Source organism: Lepisma saccharinum, chromosome 2, assembly GCF_977018435.1.
Source record: "Lepisma saccharinum chromosome 2, izLepSacc3.1, whole genome shotgun sequence".
Lineage (NCBI taxonomy): Eukaryota > Metazoa > Arthropoda > Insecta > Zygentoma > Lepismatidae > Lepisma > Lepisma saccharinum.
This window is the reverse complement of record NC_139230.1, coordinates 6293995-6315331: the sequence shown is the minus strand read 5'-3', so window position 1 is coordinate 6315331 and position 21337 is coordinate 6293995. Positions and strand designations below refer to the sequence as shown.

At 37.2% G+C, this 21337-nt stretch overlaps 1 protein-coding gene across 1 annotated transcript in view; it reads right to left on the bottom strand.

The window, feature by feature from the left end:
* The window catches only part of cher (filamin A protein cher), a 361674-nt gene that overhangs the window by 153309 nt on the left and 187028 nt on the right, over positions 1-21337 (bottom strand). Inside the window, exons 16-23 of the mRNA XM_083116998.1 lie at positions 20904-21128; positions 19361-19927; positions 15096-15269; positions 14462-14626; positions 11702-11874; positions 10772-10928; positions 7130-7259; positions 3711-3867 (exon numbers count right to left, since the gene is read on the bottom strand). Of these exons, the coding sequence (XP_082973124.1) occupies positions 3711-3867; positions 7130-7259; positions 10772-10928; positions 11702-11874; positions 14462-14626; positions 15096-15269; positions 19361-19927; positions 20904-21128 (1748 nt within the window). The remainder of the gene's footprint in view (positions 1-3710; positions 3868-7129; positions 7260-10771; positions 10929-11701; positions 11875-14461; positions 14627-15095; positions 15270-19360; positions 19928-20903; positions 21129-21337) is intronic.

The window sequence follows — 21337 nt, the reverse complement described above, 5'->3', positions numbered from 1 at the left end:
TAACTAACATCCCAGCCTTTCCTGCCGGTCCATCATAAAGTCTTCTTCCCTGGTGGGTGACCTTGGTTTGTTGCATAGTCTCTGATTGATTGATTTATTTATTTATTGATTTGGTGTTTTAAGTCCACTTTATGCACAGTAATGCTAATCGGGACTGGACCTACAGTTTAAAGTGGGATCCGAACCACTTGTACCTCCACCAGGTATCGAACCCAGGACTCCTTGATTACAAGATGACGTCGCTTCCACTGCGCCATCGGGGAGGTTGCACAGTCTCTGCAATGAGGAGTCTGCTTAGGCACAAGGATAGGAACAACGGCATTGAACCTCGCTCCCATACTCCTCTCTGTAGAGATCAGACCATGAGGCCATTGCTACGTCGCTGCAACGTCGACCTGCACGTCTACTCATATACTGTGAAATCTCGCAGGTTGCTTCCTTCATTATAACGGATCATAATGGAATTAGCTTTTTTGAAGCAATCAAGGGTAAAATTATTTGTTTACATTCAATATATTTAATAGGAAAGCAATGGAAAAAATACTAACCAAAAAAAGCTTGAAATTTCATGGTAAAATATCTGGTCATAGTGCAACACTGCAACAATATCAGTAACCACCCCTGATTTGACACTTTTTTTATGAATGCTGGGCCAAACTGGGGCTATGACCCCCACCAATCCCCCCTCCTCCTTGCACACCCCAATGTTCTAGACAGCTCTTTTCGATGTTGTAGGGCTATGGCACAAAGATCGATATCGGTGAGGATATTAACAGGTGACTGACAGAAAATATCTAGGATGTAGACACCATTTGAGGATAATAGCGATGAACGTAAGGTGGAGGCGTGCCCAAGGGGGGGTTAGCAGGGGTCATAACCCCCTCCCCTGGATCTTTGCCTATGTTTTTTTTTAAAAAAATGGGTCATAACCCCCTCCCATGGATCTTTGCCTATGTTTTTTTTTTTTTTTTTAAAAAAAAATACCTTCAAAAAGGTGGGTAAGATGGAAAATAAGGACTGGCTACTGAAAGTATATCTAACAATCCCCCTTACCAAAATCCAGGGCATGCCACTGATGGCAGGTCAAGAGTGATGACTCTTTACTGTTTATACATAACACGCTAATGGCCTGTCGGGACTTTTAGGTCCCTTTAGTTGTAATTAGTATTATTAGAATGTCAGATGATTTTTGGCAATCCTGCCAAATGATGTCTAACCTTTACATATAAATGTTTCACACTGCCATTTTGTTCCATAACAAAAATTCAGGCTATAAAGGGTTAAAAAAGAATTCACCACCTGACAATTCAATTCGCAGGCAGTGTCAAGGGCAGATCCACAGGAAGGGCGATAGAGGCCCTCCCAACTGCCACATTTTTGGATACATTATTCCTAATATTTTTGAAGACTTAAATGTTCTGTCATCACTTTATGCTCCCGTTAGGATAATTGGAACTGGAACTACGATTTAATTTTGGATCTGAACCACTGTGCAATATGCCTCAAAAGGGTATAATAACCATCTATTTGGGGCCTCCCTGATGGCGCAATGGTAACATACTTGCTTGTAATCAAGGGGTCCCAGGTTTGACAGCTGGTGAAGGCATGGTTTGGATTCCACATTAAACTTCACATCCAAACCTGATTAGTCTATCTGTGCATAAAGTGGACATAAGTCAAAACTCATACTCAATAACCATCTCTAGTCCAGTCTGGCACAAAACAATATGTTCATCTCTAGAACATGGAAGTCTGCAATTGAAACTTAGAATTGATTTTCCGTGAGATTAGGTAACCTACTGAAATTTGCCCCTCCCAACTGCAACTTCTGGGTCCACCACTGGGCAGTCAACAGAGTTTGACGAGAGAGGGTGCTTGTGTAAAGAAAAAAGCAGTTGTCATCCATTCATGACAGAAGGCCAAGTGGACTAGGCTAGAGAGGCTCTCCAATGGAGTCCTAGAAAATAAACTGTAAAACAGCAATAAACAACCCCAGCTTAATGAGACGAGTGTTGATTTCGCAATGCAAAAGCAATTTTACTGGGAAGCAATGGTATTTTTAAACCAGCATTAACCACAGCAGTGGATTGGTTGTGAGAACGATGTCAATCAGAAGATACTCTGCTGGCCACCCCCTTCTCAGACATTTAGAGGGTTTTTTTTTTTAGGGTTCAACCCACACCCCCCCCCCCAAAAAAAACTTCTGGCATGTTGGATTAATGGAAGTTCAGAAACCAAAATTTGTAACACATTTTCAAAAATGTATTCGCAGTTTCACAAAAATACAACAGGGAGACGATCCTGGAATGATCGAGCTAGAATTTTCAAACATTTTGAATTCTGAAATTTGAGCGAAACTGATTTAATTCTCAGAATCACAGCCCACCCGCGACCCCTTCATTTTCACTTCTGCTGTCCTCCCAGTGCTGTTCCTGGACCAGACTGAAAATTCCCTTGTGATTGTCCCAAAATTCCCATTCCAATTTTTAAATTCCCCCTTTATAACAATTCAAACCTAGGATATCCAGCTTCGTAGCACATTACATTCATCCAGCGATTCGATATAGTACATACATTTAATCTATATGCGGTCCTATAAAACACATACTTGTATAGTGCATAGTGGTTGTATACAAAACGTTTGTTAGTTTTATTGTTAATAATGGAAATAAAGTACAGTTAGTTAGTATTCCAACAGAAAAACCAAAGAAAAATGGCATTAGATCAAAAAATTGAGGTTACGATACAGGCACCAGGTTGTGTCTTACCATTTAATCCAAAGAATAACTGGTTTCACAGTTTTCAAAATTCCAAAAATTAAGTTTTATGTGAATGATCAAACAACAAACTTTATGACCAAAATTTCTCTCTTACTTTTAAGGCTTTTTCTCGAGGTACCTAAAACTTAATAACAAAATATAATAGCTGTGCATTTCAGTACACACTGCATGAAACATAAAATAAATAAACAACAGTTGTGCTGGATATTCACACTTCACAATTCTGATGGATAGAGTAGAAAAGTCTCCTCAAGAATATAAGGAGGAGGAGGAGGAGGAGGAGGATGACGACGACGACAACAACAATACGTTTGGGATTATTTAGTTTATGAAATTTTTAAAAAATATTATTATTATTATATTAACAATTATTATTGTTATTATTTTTATTATTCAAATTTCTTGCGATGCCCATGGGAACAATTATGAGTGAACCCCCCCAGAATTTTTTCCTGCCTATGGCCATGTTCTCCGGGGATATCAATCAGTCCCAAATTGTTAATTTGTAACTTGTTTATTGTCATTTAATAAGGTTTGTTGCTCAAAAACATATTTAAGTGACCTGTGTTTTAAAACTCCCTTAACATAAAATGTTTTAGTTATTACAATATTATTGTTACATTTTGTATGTAAATATAAACACAACATTTGACTATTTAGTATTCACACTTATGTACAATAAAGCCTATAAAAATATTAATTTGCAACATTTGGAAAAATGCAGGCAAAAAATTTGGAGTAAACAAAAATATATAAAATATTCACTGTTAAATATATGAAAGATCCAACAGCTAAAAATTAGTTTTATTTCTATGCCATAGTGTAATTTTAAACCTAAAGTACAAGGAATCTATTTTGAAATGCAGCAACATACCACATAGTAACAAAATTAAATTAATACAATCTATGCTAGAGGCAAGTACCACTTACCAACACTTGAACTTCAAGGTCACCATATCCAGCTTCATTTGTATCTATAACAAAATCAGCAGGAATAGATGCAGGAATTCCCTTATTTGAAATGCCTGGTCCATTAACTTTCACTTTGCCAGGCTCAACAGTTGGACGGACTTTCATCTGGAATGGGCTGAAATAGAAACAAGAATATGAAGCCTCCCACAAGAAATTTTCTACTTGCAAGAGTACAATATTTTTTTAAAAAAAAATCATAAAAGTACATATTCATCAACAACTCAGTAGATTAAATTATGTTGTACATAGAAAGAGCTTTTAATTTACTGAGGGGTACAGGCAGCCAGAGCATGGTGCTGGTCACATTATCTCCACTATGGCAGAGCAGAGGCCAAGAATATGAACTCCCCTCATATATCTTCATGGCAGGGTGCAATGCAAACATCTGATAACTGGGGGTTAATTTCATACTTGCAAAATAGATCAATGCCCGACCCTGTGGCTGAGTGGTTAGCACATCGCGCTGCGATGCCAAGGGTCCCGGGTTTGAATCCCGGTCGGGCTTGGTTGTTTGTGAATGTCCATTCATCAATTTCATCATTTCATCACTCATCCCCATCTTCGCAAATTAGCCAAGAGGCACAAAACGCGAAGTAAAATAAACTAAATCAATCAATCAATCAATCAAGCAAAATAGATCAAGGTGGCTAACCAAATATTCAAAACAGCATAATTATCTGAAAACTTACTGATTATTCGTGATGGATGCAGTAAACATGGTTTTACTATTGTGCATGAGAAATTGTGTTTCTTCGTTGCTAATTTGATAGTTTCCAATTAATTTCGAAGGATCACTGCCTTCATTCACTGAGGGTATGGTGTCTTGGATGGAGGTGGTAGTGCATCACTTCTTTGTGTTGTATTGATTATTGTACATCATTTCAGAATCTTTTAATTTTAATTTAATTGTAAAATACCTTTCAATGTAAATTCCCATGCCAGCTTCTAACAACTAATGTCAATCAAAAGTCAATATACTAATTTTTAAAATAAATCATTTCTCAAATAGATTTGAAAATCTCAAATAAAGTTCAATGCTCCATAGAAATATTGCAATGGTGATGGAACATGTGTACAATGGTAAACAGAATATCATGCTTCATTAAGTAAATAAGTGCATGAAAAACAATATCCACAGTCTGGCAAAGACACCAAATTCTGCTTTGTGACAAATTCTAGTCTGGAGTGATAGTCTTATGTAAAATTCAAACCACTGAGCCCACAACTGACATTCAAACTCCTTAATTGCAAGGTGATATCATAGTGCATTAGGTCAGTGGTTTCCAAATTGTGTGCCACGGTGCCCTGGGGCCCAGTGGCTGGCTTACATGGGAGCCGCAGAATGTTCCAATACTTTCACTGAAATGATACTTGTTATGATATGATATGATATGATTGTTCCAAATATGTGCTTAGTTAGTACTGTTTACACATAAAATGTTTCTGAATATTAAATCGGAGTTTTATTTTTTAAACAAGCAACCTAACACCTAACTGAGCATTGCAAGTGTTAGTTAGGCCTACATTCTGACTTGGCTGGGGTGAAACGAAAAAGTTCGGTAACTCCTGCATTAGGTTACCAAGTAGGTATAAAATACAACAGATCAAAGGACTTTTCTACTAAACATTGATGTTGCATTTTATTTTATGCTAGAATTTATTAATATTACTGTTTTTATTTTAAAGGCCTAAGTGGTATGATCATTGATTGATTCATTTGATTTATTTCACTTTGCGGTTCTGCCACTTTTGGTTAAGCATGAAGATGAGGATGAATGGTGATAAGATGAATTGGATGAAAGGACAATCGCAAACACACAAGGAAAACACAAAACAAGAGCCTCACGGAGGATTATAGTGGCCGCGAGTCCCTCGATAGTGTGCAAAATGCAGTCCAGGGTGTATTACATAGAAGGGAGGTTGGCATTTAGATGTCTGTAGAAAGGGTCATCACTTACACCCCAGAGATCCAGTCAGTAGGGCATCTGACTGCCATGCAGGACACCCAGGTTCCCAGGGGTAGGTGATCTAAGGTAGGAAGATCATACAGCTTTTTAATTTTATTCTTCTTATTTTATTTTTAAATGACACAGTGTGAAAGTGTGTGGCCGCGGTGGCTCAGTCGGTAACGCGTCTGACTACCATGCTAAAGGTCCCGGGTTCGATCCCCGGCCGGTTCAAATCCGGGAACTTTTCTAACGTTGGAAGCGGCCCCAGCGTCCACCCAGCATCGAATAACATGGGCACCTGGGGGGAAACCCTGGGGGGTAAAGGTGGTCAGGGGCGTGATGCTGATCACATCACCCCCACTCACGACCGGATCAAGAAAGTGTGGGGTGTTACCCCCACACCCCCTATACGCCTTCATGGCATGGTGCTAAGCACAGGGGAGCACTTTACTTTATTTTTACCTTTTACAGTGTGAAAGTAATAAAAACTAACTTTTTTGTGATGACAAACTACCAATAAGAATACAGTTGAATCTGAGTTATACATATGTGAGGTGAAGAGAAAATAATACTTATAACTAAGAATTATTTGCAAATCAGATTTAGATACCATGTCCTGTCATTATTAAAATACTGTAATTGTATCTGTTTTGAGGAACAAGATAGAGTTGTATAATACAGGTTATTTCTGTCATAAAGTCGTAACTTAATGAATCTAAATTTTGATTCTTGAATAAATTACACTTAACTAGTTTGATGTGGATTAGCATCCACTTCCCTTACAAATTTACTTTCTGGTCAAGTGTGCAACTTTTCCTCTTTCTGTTCTCCATGGCCGACCACTAGCAACTGAAAATGTTCACTGAAGGAACTGCTGTTCTGTTTTCATTATGGAACATGACAAACGTCAGCCATTGGCATCTCTTTAAAGTTTGTACTTTTCATATCATGATTATGTACAAAACAAAACGCATCTCATGTTCTGAACAACTGCAACAAATCTTTCTTCTCTGATTTCATGCCGCCTCTTCTTGCCTTCTATGTGACACCATCGTGCCACTCTGTGGCCACACCACACTCTCCTTTCTAGCAACTTGAGACCAACTGCCACCATACCAGCCTATCCTGTTTCATATTTGAAACTCGCCTTGTGTTTTAGTAATGACAAGAAATGTATACTTCTGTGACATTGCTGAAGCTTGGTTACATACAAATCAACTGTATTTTTTTTAATATTAGTATGTATAACACCAAATTACATATAAATGCATTACATACAAATAAGGTTTAATTAATAAGTTTTTAAATTATACTTTACCGGGACCCCCATTCATTTATTTATAAACAGAATTATGCAGAACTGAGTTATGTATAAAGCAGTCTCAACTGTAATAGAAGATCCAACAAGACTGTTTAAAGTCCACTTACCTGTTAGGAATATCTTTCCCATCCCACGTAATATTGGCTTTCACTGTAGTGTCTTCAGGAGGTGGGAAATAAGTCACATCATAAGTGCCATCTCCATTATCTATTATTTCTGGCTTCTTGGCTAAAGGTCCTGTAAAAAAGAACACATTATATTATTTATTTATTTCGTGTGTATACAGGGTGTTTCTGTGACCATCATACAGACTTGCAGGGATGATGGAAAGGAACAAACGCAACAAAATGTGATAGGAAACCCTGATCTTCCCGAAAGACCATTCATGACAATAAAAAAATTACAATTGAAAATGCATCCATTCATAATAATGGTTAGTTCAAATGTAGTATTTTATAAATACAGTAATCCCACAGTGACAGGTACATTGAACTTTGTCATGTCAATACAATTCTTCCAGATTTATTTCAATCACAGTTTCTTTTTAATGAAAAGTTGGGCCCTGGCCAAAAAATAATCCTGGCTAAGCCTTATGTGCAGAGTTAGGATTTTTAGGTGCGCACCTTTTTTTCGTAGTGAAAGTGAGACCTCTCTGGAAGGACTCAGTGTGAGAAATGTTGCCTCAACGTGAGAATGGAGCCTTTTTTTCCCTTTTTTGATAACCTTTCCCCTTCCCTCCCTTTTCTGGGACATTTATATATTTTCCCCTTTTTTGTGTTCTTAATCGCTTTTCCTCCCCTTTTTGTGTCCTTTTACTGGTGTTGTTAAATATATTTCCTCAGCAAATCATTGAATTTTTGTTTTCTTTTTTCGTGACACTTTTCTCTTTAAGATGTTTTCACATTGTTAACTGAAATTGAATGTGTTTAAACTGTGCTTGATTGTTGCCTATTTGAAATCAACAATGGAAAGACCGCTACTGATATGCACCAGATCGCTGTTATTTTTTTTAAGATAGAAGGAAGAAGGAAACGCAGTTTGGTCTTGGAAGCAGTGAAGCAACAATGTGTTTCTGAAGTGGTGGGTTTCACGTTTCATGTGTGCGCAGTGGACAGATATTGTTTGTGGATGTAAGTTCCTTACCTGCTTTTTAACTCTGTTAGATCCTGTTAGTGCATGTACTTTACCATGCCGAAAGTACCCAGATCCCGATTTCTCAGTCTGGCTCAAGAATTTAAGCACGAGTTCATAGAAAGTGATGGAACTGTTATTCGATGCACGGTTTGTGATACGGGAATCACATTAGATGAAAAACACCAGAGAGATCACATCCAGGAACATATTTCCAGCTCTAAGCATCAAAAGAACAAGAATATGCAAGGAAGGAAATCTTGGCAGCCTCTCTTACGCAATGCATTTGAGCAGTGTTCTTCCAAGAACCAAAATTTAAAGGAATTTAATGTTGACTTGTGTGCCTCTTTTAACAGGCGGGGATTCCATTCAACAAGGTGAACCATCCGGCCTTGAAAGGGTTCCTTGAAAAGTACACACGGTTGTCAGTGCCCGATGAGAGTACGTTAAGGAAAAACTATATTGAACCTGTGTATGAAGAAACTGCTCGTAAAATTAAGGTGAAAGTGTCAGATTGCGATATAGGTGTCATTCTGGATGAGACGACAGACTCAATGCAACGATATGTTTTGAACATTTTGTTTTTTCCTCTGACAGGTGAGGAAGTTAAGCCCATGTTACTAAACATGTATAAGTTGCAGAAAATCAATGTCAGTACAGTGATGCAGTCATTTATGGATTTCTGTCAAAAACTGTGGTCCGGTGTAATTCAGTTCGAAAAAGTTGTTGTTGCAGTTACTGACCAGGCTCCCTACATGCTTTCGGCATTTAACCAATTGAAGCCGTTGTTCCCTAAGTTAAAGCATGTAACCTGTTTGGCTCATGCCCTTCACAGGGTTTCTGAATCTATTAGGAACGAATACAACATTGTAAACGAGTTCATATCTGATCTGAAGAAAATACTCCTTAAGGCCCCGAGTCGCATTCTTGCCTACAGAGAAACTACCTGCCTGCCCCTGCCACATTTCCCCATCATTACTCAATGGGGAACATGGATTGAGTGTGCTGCATTTCTGTGTGAAAATTTTGAAAAAATTAAGGCGTTTGTGCTTTCCCTGGATTCAACCGACGCAGATGCAATTTCCAAGGCCCAGCAACTTCTCCTCCCAGACAAGATAGATGATTTGCAAAAAGAACTATTTTGTGTACATTCCTACAAGTACCTGTCAACAGCCATCAAAAGCTTAGAAGAACAAGGCATCAAAAAGGAAAAACAATGGGATATCTTTACTTCTGTGAGGGGGCAGTTAGATGGTTTTGCCAGAGACAAACTTGAGGCCAGTCTTGACAAGAATCCGGATGTTGTGGAATTTGCCACTTCCACAGAGTTATCATTCCGAGTGAATACTAAGTTTGCCCCACTTGTTTCTGTGGATGTAGAGAGAAGCTTCAGCTTATATAAAGACATTTTATCTCCGAAAAGAAACAAACTCACTTTTAAAAATTTAGAAATGCTTAATGTTGTAAGGTACAACAGCTTTGTGTTTTTCCCAGACTCTGGTGAATAACTGTAACACAACCTATGTGTGTGATGTGTACACAGCTTCGAGTGAATAGCTTAGACTAATAAAATAGGAGGGAAAGTTTTAATAAGTAGTATAATTATCAGTACCTTTTTTCTTTCCCCCAATCAGCACCTTTTTTGCCCCTTTTTGAGTCTTATTTTAGCACCTTTTCCCTTCCTTTTTCCCAATGAAATTTTCCCTTAAAAATCCTAACTCTGCTTATGTGTAAGAGTTTATCTGAGCAAGAGAACAAGTTAGATATTCATTGATTTGATTGGATTTGATTGTTGTTATTTAGCATCTCCTTCTGCCACTTTTGGCTAATTGCAAAATGATGAGTGATATGATGAAATTCATGAAAGGACACTCATATCCAGGTGGGGATTCGAACCTGGGACCCCTGGTGTGGTTGGGTTTTGTGCTAACCACTCCACCACAAAGTTGACAGCTATTCATTGAGATTGTCTATTACACAGAAATCTATATAAGGTAAAGGTAAAGTTCCTCATGCATACAGCACCATGTAATATATTTGATAAAAATATCCTTCACAACAAATACACAGAATAGAATTAATACAGAGGAAGCTTATAAAATAATCAGCCCATAATCCTTATTTTCTCCTCTCCTTTTTGGATCATACCTAAAAAAAATCTTGTGTAAAAGACTATCCACAAAATAATCATTCATACCAATGTTTTAGTATGCAATCTAAGAAGTGAAAATAACGAGAATGAATATTGTCAATAACAGATAAGACCAACATCATCTTTGAAATGTTTAATTACTTATTTAATTTTATTTTACATTGCATCTAAATCTTTTGTATACAGTTTATAATAATACTTGCCCGACCCTGTGGCCGAGTGGTTAGCACATCGCGCTGCGACGCCAAGGGTCCCGGGTTCGAATCCCGGCCGGGCTTGGTTGTTTGTGAATGTCCATTCATCAATTTCATCATTTCATCACTCATACCCATCTTCGCAAATTAGCCAAGAGGCACAAAACGCGAAGTAAAATAAACTAAATCAATAACAATTATAATAATACTTCTCTCAAGTAAAATACAGCATATAGAAATGAAGAGTTGTACTGCTAGAAGGAAATTCTTACCTCGATCTGATCGAATATTCACACCAAGGGGAGCTTTTCCAGATTTTGAGGCATCAACTTTGAAAGACAGTGGCACCCCTGCTCTGCACTTGTTTTGGTCTAGTCCTGGTCCAAAGGCTTTAACCAAGTTTGCGTCGACTGATTTATCAACAGGTACCTGATATGATAGGTAAAATAGATTAAATTAAAAATAACTTTCAAAGTGCTCTGCAGATTTTACTACCATGTGTAAGGGTGTACCAAATTATCATTCTTGCATTCTGTTATGTGTGAGAACAAAATATCAGCCCTGGAAATTTTATCCAGTCACTTTGCAAGACCAGTGATGAAAATACTGCACCTCTGAAACTCTAGAAATTAAGTATGGAGTTTTGTACATAATATAAAAACACACTTGATTTTCATATATACAGTTGCCCAGCCCTCTTATTAGATGTATCTGGTTTGTATCGCAGCTAAAAATCATGAATATATCAAAAAAGTTTCCCAAAATGACTGTTAGGCATAGGGTAGAAGTGTATGTAGAAAATTTATAAAGGGGGGATTGGGAAGTTCTTTATGAAGTTCAGGTCATTTTACTTACATCTTTCCATGTATCTGACAATATTTTTTAAGGAAAGTTAGGACAAAGCAAGGGGAGGAATATATCCTCAACAAAATTATATTGGATACAGTGATGGCACCATGTTACTTGAATTTATCACAATAAAACTGCTGAAATACAAAAATACAATAATTCCAAACATTCCTTCACAAGCTAATTACATTACAACATTACAATTCTTGTAGCCTTATCAGCCTGTTTAGTTGCTATATATGGAAACTATGGACAATATTCTTGTAGAGAAATTTTTACAATTTTCAAGGAGAACTTGATATTTGTTTTCCTTATGGATGACAAAAAAATATCTGCACTTGCAGATCACTCACCTTGAATGGAGATCCAGGTATATGTTGATCAGCAAATTTTATACTGACATCATAATCACCAGCTTCAGTAGGAATGTACTCAACAGAGCATGAACCATCACGATTGTCTTTACATGTCATCTTGGCTTCAGATGGACCTTCAATAGCCAACCCAAGGCCTCCAGTTCCAGCACCTGTAATTTATCAATCAAACATTATCAATAGAACATGAAAGAGTTAGTTCATTCTAATCAACTTACAGTTCACTTTCTGAGCATTTTTTGTTTCTGAATGATTTTGCCAACTGTCTGGTCTCCATGTAACTGCCAAAATGATATCTTTAGATACAATGAAAGACTTTTTATTATTAAAGTACAGAAACGGTGGATGGCAGTTAAGAAAAATATCTGCTTGCAACTAAAAAAATATAAAGTATATTTCAATCAATGTATTACTAATATTCATTCTTTTCAAAATATCTCAGGTAATGGTAGAACAGCAAGTAACCAGCAAACAGTCAATGAGGAAGAAAGGAATAAGTTTTCCACTGGGGATCTAATGTACAGTGGTATGCCGAGAATTGCAGAAAGCAGAATATAAATATAAAGGGAGGGGGTGCCTGTATATTACCATCCATTAATGCATTTGACATTTATTTTAAGAAAAACTAAGCTGAAAAGAGGAGGTGTGTCCAACACCAATCTGCATGTCACTGCAAACTTACAAGGGTCGTTCAAGGTTGACCGGGATTTTCGTACGTAAAAAATCGATGAATAGCCGGATCATGATGAAACGTGCGGGTGACGTAATGTATTCCTTCGCGAGTAACTAGCGCCCGGCATGACGTATTTCGCGCATGCGCAGCAGTTGCAGCGAACATGGCGGCAAGCAGTGTGTCTGTGGCTGTGGAGCAGCGGTGTGTAATCAAATTTCCCGTGAAGGAGAAAGTGAAACCAGCTGAGATTTTCAGACGATTGCAAGCACAGTATGGTGAACAAACGATGTCGCGGACAACAGTGTATGAATGGTGTGAGCAGTTTCGAGAAGGACGGGAGCTGGTGACAAATGAAGCGCATGGACAGAAAGATCATGGCAAGTGTCTTCAGGGACATGAAGGGCGTTATCCATGTGGATTTTCTGGACAAAGGGAGCACGATTAATGCCCAGTATTACTCCACATTGTTGAGTGGTGCTGTACGAAAGTCCATTCCCAAGAAAAGACCTGGGATGCTGTCTGGAAATGTCATTCTTCTCCATGACAATGCCCGCCCTCACATGGCCAATGTGACACCAACAACTCTGGCCGACATGCGCTGGGAAGTTCTGCCCCATCCCCCCTACAGTCTGGATTTAGCCCCCAGTGATTATCATTTGTTTGCACCCCTTAAAGACCATTTGGGAGGGAAGAAATTCACGACAGACGAAGCACTGCGGAGCGATGTCCTCCAGTGGCTATGACAACAACCAATTCTTTCTATGACAAAGGAATTCGGGAGCTGCCAGAACAATGGCAACAGTGCCTCGGCACGCACGGAGAATACTTTGAAAAACTGACATAGTTTGGTGTTTCTTCTGCTACCTATTTCCTCTGCAGAAATAAAAGTCCCGGTCAACCTTGAACGACACTTGTACAACCTCTCACACTTTGGGCAGCTAACTTAACCACTGTGCCATGCTTATGCACAGTACTCTTCCTTTCTTTATATTATTATGTATGTAACAGTGGCTGCTGTATATATGCCATGAAACAGAACCGGTGCTTCTCACTTATACCACATGTTAGTTAGATACCTAAGCTACCTCCCAATAAATGGACTCTTCCTTCGAACTCTAGGTGCACGTGCAGTGACGACGAGGAATAGAATATCATTAGAGTTGGTGTTCTAACATTGTGTAGTCAGAACCCCACTAATATGAAAGTTCTGGTGATCCCATTACTTTGCAGGACAATGCTCGGGTACATGTAGTGCAAGCTGTGACTGATTTGTTAGCTTGTTAGGGCTGGCAGATGCTCTACCAGCCCCTGTGACTTTGATTTGATCCCATCCGAACTGTTCCGAAGATTCTTCAGGCCATAGACCACTCCATTCAAACCATCAACAGAACATGTACTGCTACAGAAATACTACGATTTTCACATCCCTGGCAATGAGTTGTACACAATGCTGGTGACTACGTCAAAGGGCTATAAAAGTTTCACAGAGGTATCTCTTTCATATCATTTATAAATTAATAGTTGCCACTATTAAATTTCCAACCCACGTTTATAGAGGTTTATGCGCTAAACAAAGTCAAATTTTCAGAATACACCAGTGGTACATAAACATACAATTTCTCTCATTCTGGAGTGGGTTCAAGGTACAGTACTGTATATAGAACAGAACTTTGAAATCCAGAATTCTGAGGTAAATAACATAACATTTCCTACTTAGTTGCATCTTTTGCTCCTGTTAGACTTTTCATATGGCAGGGAAAAATTCTGCAACTATTATTGGAAACAAAAAGTAATGTTTCATATCTGTCAATCATGTAAGACAAGTTCATCAAAAGACTGAGCAGACAATGTGAAGTTTGTTTTATTTCACAATGTTACCCCATTTTCAAATGGAAGAAGTAGAAACAGCATAAAATAAATAAATTCAGCCAGCCAGCCACTCACCCCCCATGCATGAAAGAAAGAGAGAATGTGTGTTTACATGCATGTGTGCATTAAATTCACTAGAAACTATTCTTTCTTTTGATTGCTAAACAATCATGTTTCTAACAAACTAAAGGAATTACCTTTTGTTTCTACAGTAAATACATTGGATTTTTCAACAAATCCTCTCTCTAGTCCTGGTCCAAATGCACGGCATTTCTTAGGATCACAGCCTCTACGGACGTTCACAACAAATGGCGACCCAGGGATTGGTAATCCATCATAGAGGATGTCAATTGTATGCCGGCCTGTAAAATAACATTCATGAACAAACATCACAAACATTAATACACATCTGAAATATACAGGGTAAATATAGTTGAGGCAGTAAAATATTAAATAGGAAGACTGTATTACACTATAATTTGTAGAAGCTTCAAATTAAAATCTTATCTTCATTACGTGCATAAATATGTTAAATTTTCAACTATTCACTGAACCCAGTTTTGTAATTTTTAAATTCCAGAAGAAATAAAATCAAAACTGAATTATGTACAATATGTAATAAAACACAAACTTGCAATTTCTCTATATTCAAACATAATATTTCCTTTCTGTTTTCAAATAAGCAGCTTTGTTATTTTTTAAAAATATAATTAAAATATTAAAGAATAATTAATTAAATAATTTAAAAAAATATTAAAAAAAAATAAGCAGGTAAATAAACTCACAAAAGAAAGTAACAACTTATCAGCTTATGTTTTAAGAAATACCAACCTTCCTCAAATGGTGTATAGCTTATTCGATAAGTTCCATCTGCTTGCGGGGTAATAAGATTTTCGGTTTTTGTTCCAGAGGGGTTAGTTATAGTGCAAGTAACCTTGCCATCACCCCTCTTGGATATTGCTCTTGTATCAACCACAAAGTCAGTCGGTGAATCAACATAAACACCTGGAAATAATATATATAAAGTATTATTTATATATTATATATTTTACACATAAAGGCATGTATAAATTTTACATGTTGCTACATGCAGTATTGAAGATAAATACTTTCAACATGAAATACAGAAAAACAAATATATATATATATATATATATATATATATATATATATATATATATATATATATATATATAAAGCAATAAATTGGTGTATATCTTAATGACCTGATGTTAAATTTTTGTGCTAATACTTTGCTTGAATTCATTTTCAAATATAATTATAAGGGATAATTGAATTCTTTGATGAATTCTTCATAGAAAACCAAAAAGAATCACAATATAGACCACAAATTTAGTAGCCAACAATTGCAGATTATTTATTATCTGCAGCTTATTCATAATTACAATGTCTCATTTATAAAATTGCAAATGTATAAACAAACTATTTAAAAGTTGTCATGCAAATCAAGTTAGTTTCACAAAATGTATTAGTTGTGTAATACAGTGGTGTCAACGAAAACATGCCAAAAAGGATTCTAAGAACATTGCAGAGTAAACTGATATTTTATTGCCTTGCCTGCATTAAGTGATATTATGGTCTACATGTAAACATCTTCACTACTAAAATGTAGCAAAATTAAATAACACTTCAATAGTATTGCATAGTAGTAAGAAGGTGACAAATTTCTCTCTTGACAGCATGTGGCCTTGTAAGCAAATTATTTGATTTGCCTTTCTATGTAACTACAAGGGTTGGAACTTAAATAGTGGCAACACTGCTGTGGAGACACTATGCAATGGAATGTAGTAGTGGCGCTGATAGCACACGTTGTTGACATACCTACCTTACCTCCGAGCAAATGGACTCGCCCGTCCCACGTCACAGGCAGGCGCATAAGTGAGGGAAACACAGTTACTTGTGAGCGAGCGGTCTAACGTGAAGGTCACTATGTTTTCCAAACAGGAACAACGGAGTTGGATCAAGATTGAATGTGCCAGAGGTCGTACAGCACGACAGTGTCATCAAGGGCTTTGCGTGCGGGGAATCGGCATTGCCGTACAGAACAGTGGCACGGTGGGTAAAAGCCTTCAACGAAGGTCGGCAACCTGTGGCAGACATGCATCGGGCAGGTCGTCCTAGCGTCTCTAAAGATGAAGTGCAAGCTGTTGCCGCGTTAGTGGACAGTGATCGAAGCATGATGATTCGTGAGCTTGCCCACGAAACCGGATTAGCGCATACGACTGTGCTTCGCATCCTGAAGGAATGCCTGGGCATGCGCAAAATTGCATCACGATGGGTTCCGCATGAGTTGACGGAAATTCAGAAATGGATGTGTTACGACGCTGCTCAGATGCACTTGGAGCGCTATGAGCGCAAAGGTGAGGCTTTCTTACGCCATATCGTAACCTGGATGAGACATGGACCAGATCTTGTGAGCCAACACTGAAACGCCAATCCAACAAATGGCATCATTATGGGTCGCCGCGAAAGTCGAAAGTGCGTCAGAGCCCCAGTGTGGTGAAAGTTATGGTGATTCTCGTGTACGACTGTGATGGTGTTATCCTAACGCATTACATTCCTCCACGGCAGACTGTCAATGCCCAGTATTATGTTCATTTTTGGAGCATCAACTGCAACCAGCTTTGAGAAAGAAGCTGCGACACTTTCTGCGCAACCCACCCATCATTTTGCACGACATTGCACGGGCGCATACAGCGCAAGCTGTGGCTGCTCTGTTCGGTCAATGGGACTGGGAAGTACTGTACCATCCACCATACTCCCCGGACTTAAGTCCTTGTGACTTTGATTTGATTCCGAAGATGAAGGAACCACTTTGTGGCATTCGCTTCAGAACTGTTCCAGAGATTCAACAGGCAGTAGACCGCTCCATTCGCACCATCAACAGAACAGGCTCTGCTAACGGTATACTACGCCTTCCACATCGCTGGCAACGGGTTCTACACAATGCTGGTGACTACTTTGAAGGACAGTAACAGGTACAAACATGTAACTCTTGTGTATCGGTTGTGAATAAATAGTTGCCACTATTTTAGTTCCAACCCTCGTATTAACCAGCAGCATTCTTAGGAGTTAGGACATTTACGAATATGCATGAGGGAAAGGAGTAATGCAAATTAAATATACTGACAATTGTTACAAACTGCAGGTTTACTTATGTGTGCACAAAGTACTTAAATTTTCAACAAAAGAGGTTTCTTGAAGAATTACTATTAACCCTAGGATTAAGAAACCATTACAATAATAAACTGTGGCATATACTACAACTGCCATATTTGCCAATTGATTCCAGAAGTTTCATATATTCTTTATCCATGTAATAAATTTCTATGTCCGTACATTTTCAGTTTATTGTTTAAGTCTAAAACACCTTTCCAAACTTACACAATACCCTTCATGATTTATATGATTCATGATTTATTCATGAAGTGGGCAGAAACAAGCTTTCTGCTGCTTATATAAAAAGTATTGGTTCAAAATGTATCTACAACAAATTTATACCACCATTTCATAATGATCTTTTTATGAAATAAAGAAAATACATGAAACCAAATAATGTCATTTAAAGGCACTAGAGTCCAGCTGCTGCAAAGTTCCCAAAACAAATTTTCCATGTTAGTTGACACATCTAATAAACCATATTTGCAACAAAATTAATGCTGAAATCATATTACAGTGTCAAAATTAGTAATAGAAAATCAGCACATTCAGAGCTAGCCAAATTATCTAAATGAGCAGGATGTTTTAAGGATTACTGACCATAATCCTATAAATAACTTTTGCGTGGTTGTTACTAAGCACTGATTTAACATTACATTTCCTGTAAAACTGCAACAAACAAGAAACAAAACATGCTCACAAGACAACTTGAACAACAAATAAAAAAAACATGTAAATAATTGTACCAGGGTTCAATAAAGTTTATAAATAAAGAGCCCACAAACATTGTTCTATCTTGAAAGTTTTCCAATTGTCGTTACAACGTAATAGTTAACATCTTGCTACAGAAGCCAATGCTCATTCAAATGTATGATATCCACTTAGTTTGTGAGAAATTGCTGAAAAATGCTTCTGTACTTTTCTTTGTATTGAGAGAATCTTTATTCACTAATTTAAACACTTAACACTTAAATTTACTTACTGAAAGATTAAGTAAATTTCAAACAGCAAGTATAAGTAAAGAAAATCATTTAGAAAAAGTGAACCTAGACTGAGGAGTTACTTGCAAATAATACAAAGAATTTTGTTTGTTTTGTTTGTAGATATTTGGTTTAACATTGCTTTTCTACCCCTTTAGGTTAATCATAATGATGAGAATGAATGATGATTAGAGAAGGATATGAAAAAACTCAACCCAACCCAACCCTTGGTGGCGAGGGTATAAGTCAAGTATTCAGTGCACTCATCCGCAGATGTTGCAAACTATATCAATGAATAGAAGCTCAAACCTTAAGGACTGACTATAAGTCTTGACAATTTGGTTTGCAGACAGCGAAAAAAAATCATAGGCTTGTTTCTCTGTTCCATTTGGTTTGTACTTTTAAGTTTCTTATGTAACAGACCCAGTTACTACAAGTTTAGTTTTCATTCCCACATTCCCAATATCTATCACAACGTCTGGAACTTGTACTATGTGCAGTTTTTCTTTCTTTCTTTTTTTAAAGAATTCATGTATGTATTTTGGAGTTGAACATAATCAAATGATGTAAAATGGCCATATAAATTAGGATTAAGCATTGATGATAAAAATCTTCTATTGCACTGGTTACAGGAAAGTTAGCCCACATATACCTCTAGATGCAATGTAAAGTAATATGGCAACAAAGACTGTTTATATGGAATAACAAATATATTTTTGAACTGCAAATTTTTTTTTTTTTTCAATTTTCAATTAGAAATTTTCTTTTTTCCTTCATTGAACAGGCCAACATTGTTTCTATGCACAACTTGCCAAGAGGCAAGTATAAATACTCATAAAATTTATTTAGCTTGAGTTAGAAGTTCACTTGTTCACACTAGTGGATTAGACACATTGAAAAACATGCAGGTGCATTCAACACTCCACACCGGCCTACCATGAGGCTGTATTCCATTCCCAGAAACTTTAATTTTCTTCAAATCAGCTTCTGGTACAATAATCGCCTGAAAGGGAGATCCTGGTATGTGCTGATCATTGAATGTGATATTTATGCTGTAGTCACCTGCCTCGGTTGGTAAATATGCCACAGAGCATGTTCCATCACCATTGTCACGGCAATTGATGGCAGCTTCGCAAGGTCCTTCCACCGTAACACCTAAACCTCCCTGGCCAGCTCCACGCGTGTCTATCATGAATTCTGCCGGTTTCCCTACAGATCCCTTCTCTAATCCTGGTCCGTAAGCTCTTACTTTTGATGGATCACTTCCAGGCATACACATAAATCGATATGGAGTAGGAGAGACTGGCTCACCACCAAATGAAATACTCAGTAGGTACTCTCCCAGTTCAGTCGGGGTAAAATTTACCAAGAAGCCTTCATGTGTTGGTATAACATGTGCTTTAACACGATTTCCTGATGGGCTGGTGATTGCAACAGCAAAATCAGCTTTTCCTGCTCCTTGAGTTATTACTCGGAACTGCTGAAGACTATTGATTGGTGCAGCTGAGTGGAACAAAAATTTTATTGTGACCTCAAAACATTACTTATGTAACTAGAAGAGAATTAACTACATTATCCCTCTACAAAGATCTTATTGCTTTGTAGTAATGGAACTTTATATTTTATTATTGCAATTACAATTGCTATTCTATTTGTAACATATATATTCTCTCTCCAAAACCTAACTACTGTTGCATGACAATATGTTTAAAAGATAATCACTATTTAGGATTTGAGTTTGAGAATATGACTACATAATATGTTTAATATTCGGTTAAGATTTTTCATGTGCAGAGGAATCTGACTATGTTTTAATAATTCCACTACCATATAGTGCATGTTTACTGTTATGCCCAGAAAGTAAATGCTTGACTGATGGCGTTGGGAGCAAAAATTAAAATATGAAAAATTTTAAGACCAAATCATATGAATTGCACATCATTTCCATCTTCAAGTTCTTTGATAGTCATGTATTGCCTTTCCTGGAGATGATGTCTAAATAACGTGCACAAGAAAGATTTCCATATGCAGCAGAAAGTAAAAAGTTATAGCAGTCTTAAAATCAAGCACATCAGTGATGAAACTTTCAAAGTACCTTACAGGATTTGTAAAATTGGAAGCTGTAGGGGAGTGCTTAGTTTTCATGGGTTAACTATCTGAATTATACTTGTTTGTTTTTATTTTCTTTGAAATATTTGGGAAGAATTTACTTTAGACATCACAATAGTTCTTGTTTTGAATATAATTGTGAGCAGATAACAAACACAAACTTCAAAAAATGTTAACCCATAAAAAGTTTTAAAATAGAAATGGATTATAGTATAATAAATATAAAAAAATACATAAAAATTCAACTAGTGTTGGAGAAAACTGAGGAAACTAAAAACACATCTTTATATGTAACACTTCAAAATTAATATTACTTGTTAAGTAGTGTATCTCCGTATATTTTGAAATAGAAAATTAACATGATACTCACTTGGTTCAAGTCCATCAACTTTTATTTTTGATACATCCACGTGAGGTTGAATAGGTACCCTAATTGGACTCTGAGGAATCTCAACTCCAGCATAATACATAGTTATCGTGTGGTTTCCTGGCTGAGGTGCACAATAGTCTACAGTGAATGTCCCATCACCATTATCTGAGACTTGAATTGGAATGTCTTGACTTTTATCATTAGTAAGAGCAATCTGCAAATCACCTAAAATAAAAATAAAATTCATTTATATAACAGGAGAAATACAAACCACCTAACCTAACCCAAATATAAGGATACTGACATGAAAATTTACACCTTTTTTGGTGTCTGATGAGCACTTTCCAGCAGGCATTCCTACCCACCCCCTCCCTCATCTTCAAATATCACCCTGTTTATAATTTTATATTATTAATGTTTGCAGAACCACTAAA